The following is a 7,658-nucleotide window of genomic DNA, read 5'->3' on the forward strand; positions in this document are numbered from 1 at the left end:
TGGTCTTGCAGAGTTGAAGAATTCCTTTCTGTTTTAGAGCTGAGGAAGTTATTTTCATGATTCCCACATTCATGTTAGCTCTCTTGGCAGCATCAGCAGCATGAGTACTAAAGGTTAGACTACTATCAAATATAATGCCCAGGCCTTTTTCCTCTTTCCCCTTCTTGACCTCCTTCTGCCCTGAGTCATCTAACATAGAGTGTGTGTATCTCGTATCTTTTTCCTCCCATAGTGGACTACGTTACATTTCCCTTCATTGAATGGTAATTGCCACTTTCTAGAATCTAGACCATTCAGTGACAGCATCTACGTCTCTTTGAAGGGCTTTCGCATCATCTGGACAGTCAACAATTCTGTATAGCTTAGTGTCATTGGCAAAGAGCTTCAGATTTGAGGCGACATCCTCTGGGAGATCATGGATGGAGGATGAACAATACTGGTCCCAGCACACTTCCTTGTGGAATGCTGCCCAGAACATCCACACTGTGCGATAACTTTCCTCTCACTTAAACTTTTTGTGATCGTCTAGTCAAGTACTCCTCTATCCAATTTAGCAGACATCCCTCAATTCCATACGACTCAAGTTTACGAAGAAGGCGTTGGTGTGGCACACTGTCGAAGACCTTTCAATAAATCTAAGTACGTGCTGTCATTATTGTGTACCCCGTCAATATCTCTTGTCCATTCCTCTTTAACCTCCAGTATTTCGGTTTCACTAGAATGACTGGATCTTCCACTGCAAAATCCATGCTGCTCTGTACTTAGTGAATGTTTTTTGTCCATGTGTTCCATCAAGGCTTTTCCAATGATCTTTATCAACTTGCACACCAGGGAGGTCAGGCTTGCTGGTCTGTAGTTAGCTGGATTAAACTTATTACCTACCCTTCTTGAAAATTGTCACGACAATAGCTTGTTTCCATGCCTTTGGTACACCTCACTCCCTCAATAGGTTAGTGATGATTATCCGAAGAGGTTCACAAATTTCTTGATGGGTTTCCCATAGAACACGTGGGTGTATCCCATCTGGTCCGGGAGACTTGTTGAAGTCCATTTGAGGTAGCATTATGATAGGCAAGGAATCAAACCTTTGAGTAAAAAATTTTTTGGAGCACATCACTTGATGGGACATTGGGAAGGGAATTCATGACTGACTTTCAATGCATTCCATCATCTTGCTGGCACTGTCCAAACTAGCAAAAGTTATGCTACCAGCTGCGCTGTTTTGGGACCCATCTGCAGAAGGCGCTCTAATCATTATTATAAATAATGTGTACTTGATAGTTTTATTTTGCATATTTTGTATGTTTGCACACTACTTTAAAGTTTCTCTTCCAGTTTGGAGGAAAAGAAAATTGATTTCCTTGTCCTTTATTTTTATTTTTCATTTTACCTCCTTTCTGCTATTCTCTCCATTCTCCCTTAATTATATTTAAAACTGATTTGGTAGTTTGTAGTTTGTTTTATGAAAGTTAAAATGTTTGTTATTGGACAAAATGTTGCAGCACTTTATTTCCCTATGATTGTGTCCACTACACACACGTGATGGCATTTCAAAAGCTTATGACTTTTGTACTTTTTCACTGAACAAAGTTTAGACAAATTTATGTTTTTTTTATGGTACGTTATGCTGATATGGTATAATGGTATATTATCCTGATTGTTTGGCTTGTAAATGCCACCACCCAGGCTCGGCAAGCAGCTCCCTGTGTGCTTTTCTTTGATGAGCTGGACTCGATTGCAAAGGCTCGTGGAGGTAGCCTTGGTGATGGAGGTGGGGCAGCTGACCGTGTCATCAACCAGATTCTAACTGAGATGGATGGCATGGGTACCAAAAAGAACGTGTTCATCATCGGTGCTACTAACAGGTATTCACGATGCACAGACCTGGCATTTTTGTGAGGGATTAGCAATCTATAAGACTTGTTTTTTAATGTTAAAAATTCATATGATTTGAATTTCTTTACTCCAGTTTTTTTTGCCTTCGATGGCCAGAGGCATTTTTGGGGGTTGGGGACCACAGGGGCAAGGAGGTTGTCTGTCCCCTGTGCTTCCTTCCGTCCATGCATGTGTCCATTATAATTTTTGTTGCGACAATAACTTAACCACTGAAGGGATTTTGACCAAGCTTGGCACAAGTATGGAATGTAACACAAAGATGAACCAATTCAATTTTCAGTTCCAAAGGTCAAAGGTCTAAACCTTTGATTGAAAATATTTGTTACCACTAATATAGAGGTTAACTGATTGTTTTTGTTTCAAAAGGTTAAAGGGCATGTGACCTTTTAATTGAAAATCATTTTGTTCATTCAGGCCAGACATCATTGACCCAGCGATATTGCGACCTGGGCGACTAGACCAGCTTATCTACATCCCGCTGCCTGATGAGAAGTCACGTGAGGCTATCCTCACTGCCAACCTCAGGAAGACACCAGTTTCTAGGGTGTGCTGTTTGTGGTGTGCGGTGTGGTGTGAACACGCGTGTTGTCTGATTGTGTTGTACTTCCTTCTATAGTATATCTTCATCCTTCTCCAGTGAGAACCTCCACTGCAGGGCTCACTTCGTCTGTTCTCCCCCATACTGTGGGAAATGATGAAATAGTGGGCAGCACCCTTAATCTGTATTACCATTTGAAATTGTAGTTTTGTGGTTGTGATTTGCAGCCCTTTTAACTACAACACAATGTGCTCTTTTTATTACTTAAAAAGGTTATGTATAGTAAGTAGTATTAAAGGTAAATTGCAAATTGGAACATGCCAGTTCGGGAAAAGCTTCGGGATATAATTTTTTGGTTTGTACTTGGTCAAATTATTTCAAAGGGAACTAGAATGGCACTCAGTAGAGAGCATACTTCCGCTAGGTGAACAGTTTACGTTTGGTATCCCACTGATAGGTCGTATCTGGATCCAGACGTGAACCAAAATCTAATCGGCTGGGTTATTGTCACCTAACCAATTTAGGCACCTAATTCTGTCATAACACGTCCATCTCAGAACTGGTCCATAACCTTTTGAGACACCCTGCTATATATCGTTTTTGGCCTTATCTCTCAATGGTGAAGAATCACTTAAATTCTTCTATCTAGATACAGATCTTCACCAAAATCGAATCGATTAGTCCTTGTCACACACCCAATCTATCCACCAGGTCTCGTCCAGGTCCGTCCATAACTTTTTGAGATATTCTGCTATATGTCCGTTTTAGCACTATCACTCAATGGTGAAGAATCGCTTAAAAAAATTATACTAGCCTGATCAGGATCCAGATCTTCACCAAAATTTAATCGGTTCTTCCCTGGCACACACACAACCTCTCCACCAAGTTTCGTCCAAATCCGTCCACAACTTTTTGCTATATACCGTGTTTGGCCCTTTCTCCCAATGGTGAAGTCACTTTAAAATTTCTACTAGCCGGATCTGAATCCGGATCTTCACCAAAATCTAATCATTTCGTCCTTGCCACATACACTGCCTCTCCACAAAATTTCTTCCGAATTTGTCCACAACTTTTTGAGATATCTTGTTCACAGACAGACAAACAGACAGGGGTGAAAACATAACCTCCATCCACTTTTGATGGTGGAGGTAATTATTTGCAAAATCTTTTGAATTCAATATTTAGAATATAATATTTTCCATGGAATGTTTTTTTTTTAAATGGAGGACATTCAAATAACGATATTAACCCTCACGCAATTAATTTAAATGGAGAAAAACGATAAAAGTCCATTTTATCTCGAAGTTTAATAAATTAGATAATTCTCAAGGTAAGTTATGCCTTGAACGTTTTTATGCCTCTGCCAACAAAGTTGCTGAAGGCATGTTTTTGAGTCGTGCGTGTGTCCATCTGTGACCTGTGATTCATTACTGCAATAACTTAAGAATGGCTGATGATGAGATCAAAGCCAAACTTAGTACAGGTATGTATAATGATGTAGGATGAACTGATTAGATTTTGGGGTCAAGAGGTCAAAGGTCATGATTAAAATTTGATACCAAGCTAACTTGTGAACCAGTGATTGGATTTAGACCAAACTTTGTATAAGTATATATGACGATGCAAAGATGAACTGATTAGATTTTGGCATCAAGAGGTCAAAGGTCAAAGTCTGTAATAGGTTATTGTTACCCTGATAACTTAAGAATGGCTGAAAGGATCCAAGTCAAACTTGGTACAAATATGTAGAATGTTATAAAGATTAACTGATTCGATTTTTGTGTCAAGAGGTCAAAGTCTGTAAAAGGGTTTTGTTACCCTTATACCTTAATGGCTGAAAGGAACCAAGTCAAACTTGATACAAGTATGTATAATGTAAAAAAAAGGATTACATTATGGGGCCCAGTTGTCAAATATCCCATGAGGTCAAAATTCTGTTACTGCGTTAACCTTTGAACCAATGATGGGATTTTGACCAAATTTCGTACAAGTATACATTATGATGAAAGCCTGGTGAACAAGCCTGGTGTTGGGATAGTGGCTAGGGTGCCAGCTTTGGATCCTAGGATCCTGGGTTCGAATCCCGGTCGATCGCTGAATTAACGCCAGGGGGGTTGACTCAGCCTGTCATCCTTCCGAGGTCGGCTAATTGAGTACCAGTTCACTGGTAATTCCCTGTGTGTCGCAAGAGGTGACTAACAGGGTTTGCGACAGGAAGGGCATCTGGCCGTAAAACATTGCTTCAAAAGGGGACCAACAAAAACAACAACAACCACGGTGCCCGAAAAAGGCCAACCCCTGCTTTGCGGGGAAAAATGGCCTCTAAAGGTGTTTTTTTATTTGTTTTTTTTATACATTATGATGAAAAGATGAACTGATTCGATTTTGGCATCAAAGGTCAGATGTCATGTCAGGTAAAATTGTGATACTTAAGAAGAGCTGAAGGTATTTAAATCAAACTTTGTACAAGTATGTATAATGATCTAATAATGTGGGCAGAGGCATATCGGTCGATGTCGCAATGGTGAAGAGTGCCGTTCTATTCTATTTGTTATTTTTAAATACACATCACTCCAATCGTTTCATATGGAACTGGGATGGCATTCGTTTAAGCGCACACCTCTGCCAGGCTGAACAGTTTGACAATTTGTAACCCACTGATAGTCTGGATCCGGATCAGATCTTCACCAAAATCGAATCGGCTTATTCTTGTCACCTGCCCAAGTCATCCCCCAACTTTTGTCATGATCTGTCCTCAACTTTTTGAGATATTGTGCTTAATCACACTCTGCAGTATATAGTTTTGGCCCCATTTCTCAGAGGTGAAGAATCACTTAAAAAAAAAAAGTATAGCATTTGGATCTTCATCAAAATGGAAGCAATTGGTCCTTGTGACACAAACAAACTGTCAACAAATTTTGTCTGAAGCCGTCCATTACTTTTTTAGATAACCTGTTCACACCACCTTTTTTTTTTTTTTAAGGTGGTCATGGAAACCTGAGGGTACGATGTTTTAATCCAACCAGAGAAATGTGTTTTTGCCCATCAAAAAGTAAAACTTTGAACTCAACGTTCTTAACACTCGACCATTGTTAATAACAAAAACATACAGGCTCATGTTAATGTTGCATCGATGAGCTCTTTTACCATTAACATATCAGTAAACCTCAGGTTTCCATGGCCGACATCAATAAAATGGTGACTTGAAATTGAATGTTTATTTTCCAACTCTGATTTCTAAATTTCTGCCATTGCTTAGAGGACACCCAATATCATATATCGGTTGATGTGTTTGGATCATGCCAAGACTCGTGCGCTCGTTTTAATATCTTTTCACTACAATGTCCTTGCTTGCAGGATGTTGATCTTCAATACCTGGCCAAGATGACGAATGGTTTCTCAGGTGCTGATCTCACAGAGATCTGCCAGCGTGCTTGTAAACTTGCCATTCGTGAGTCCATTGAAGCGGATGTTCGGCGGGAGCGTGAGCGGGAGAGAGACGGACTCCCCGAGGCTGCAGCAATGGTACTCTGTTGTTTGTCTCAGTGCTTTACTTTTTGCCTGAACCTCAAACTTCAGCCTCCCCCTCAATCAATGACGGATTAACTTTTGCAGCTTGCTTTAATGATTTGTTAAAGCAGTGTCAGCAACCTGGTTGCAGTGGAGTTAATGCTCAATTTGGGCTCTGTGTTTGTTCTATGTGACATTGACGTATTGTGCTATTGACCTGATGACAACCACTGACCGGGTTAAATCCTTAACTGGGTGACCTTTATACGCTGTCGCTTTGAAAGCAGAAATTATTTTTATTCTGAGTATTGCAAAATGCGACTTTGATTTATTTGTCATTCTGGTGCAGGATGTGGAGGACGATGACCCAGTTCCAGAGATCCGTCGTGATCATTTTGAGGAGGCAATGAGATTTGCACGGCGCTCGGTTAGCAATAACGACATCCGCAAGTATGAGATGTTCGCACAGACATTGCAGCAAAGTCGTGGGTTTGGCAGTTTCCGGTGAGTAATGGCATCATTGGGTGGTGTGTGGTAAGAAAGGAGAATATTATTTTGTTTTTGTAAGTTTTTGGATGTTCTCGGACTGTTGAAGTTTATAATTTGTGGCTTCCTTGACTTTATGATCTTCCAGGCTGGAAAATTGCCTAAATGATATTCCAATGTAATCATGGACTATTGTTTTAACACAGCCCCCTCTATCCCACCCCTTTTTCCTTTTCTTCTCCCTTTTTGCCATAGTTTTCCAAGTGGTGGGCAAACTTCAGGTGGACAGGGACAAAGTAGCTCAAATGGGGGAAGTGGAGCTATGTATCAAGAAGAAGATGACCCAGAAGATGACCTTTACAACTAAAGGATGTTCTCACTCTATGCGAGACGACAAAATCCCCTCTGCACACCCATTTTCTCTTACTTTACAAGCTTAGCTCCCTTGCCCAGAAAACAGGTTGTATCCAAATACCCTAGATCCTGGCCCTTCTGAGGAAGCCGAAATGTCCCAAAGCTCATGCGCTCTCATTTCCCAGCTTTTTGCTGCCAGTGGGAATGGAATGTCCCTGATATGTTGGCCTCACAAACAAGACTCTTTTGGTTCCCATTGAGCACTCTTGGATGAGAGGGATGTTTTGGACCAGAGCCTCGCCCCAAATACAGCAGTTGGTCTTCTCAAAAGCCTGCTGTCTTTTGCAAATACCTGAGCACAAATCTAATTTGCTCTTTGTCTTGATCATTCTTGTTCCTCCTTTTCCACTACTGTGCCTAATTAAATGTTCTCTTCAGTTCTATCTTGCAGTTCTTGCTGTCTTTGGGGAATAAAATTGAGAACTGTGCTCAAGTAAATTTATCTGTGCATCCTTCTTTTTGTATGCTTGGCTGTGTGGGGTGAATGAATTGAATTTGAATAAAAAATATGATTGGCATTAATTATATTTATATATACAGTCACGTGTATATATAAATATCGTAGATGAACAGCACATAACCTGGTTGAAGTCCAGTTCTTTCTTGGAGTTGTGGTACTGCTCCCATCGATATTCATCGAAAGTGGAACAGTCGGTCTTCTTTAACCCAGACACAAGGAACTTTTCAGCATTGGTGTGAGAAATGGAGAAGGTGAAAGGATTTTGGAGTTTGCTGATGGAGCTGATTTGTTGATTTGTAATACTCAGTTCCAGAAAGAGGATAATAAGCTTGTTGCATACACGTCAGGTGGGTC

At 40.5% G+C, this 7,658-nt stretch overlaps 1 protein-coding gene across 2 annotated transcripts in view; it reads left to right on the top strand.

Annotated features, from left to right (window-relative positions):
- Window positions 1-7,282, top strand: part of VCP (valosin containing protein) — a 99,066-nt gene extending 91,784 nt beyond the window's left edge. For both annotated transcript variants that reach the window (XM_068107770.2, XM_078771228.1), the window contains 5 exons: window positions 1,687-1,865; window positions 2,311-2,440; window positions 5,792-5,959; window positions 6,294-6,448; window positions 6,686-7,282. In XM_068107770.2, coding sequence (XP_067963871.1) covers window positions 1,687-1,865; window positions 2,311-2,440; window positions 5,792-5,959; window positions 6,294-6,448; window positions 6,686-6,797 — 744 coding nt within the window. In that variant the 3' untranslated portion in view covers window positions 6,798-7,282. The remainder of the gene's footprint in view (window positions 1-1,686; window positions 1,866-2,310; window positions 2,441-5,791; window positions 5,960-6,293; window positions 6,449-6,685) is intronic.
- The last annotated feature ends 376 nt before the right edge of the window (window positions 7,283-7,658 follow it).

This window comes from Myxine glutinosa, chromosome 2, assembly GCF_964187855.1.
Source record: "Myxine glutinosa chromosome 2, kmMyxGlut1.1, whole genome shotgun sequence".
NCBI lineage: Eukaryota > Metazoa > Chordata > Myxini > Myxiniformes > Myxinidae > Myxine > Myxine glutinosa.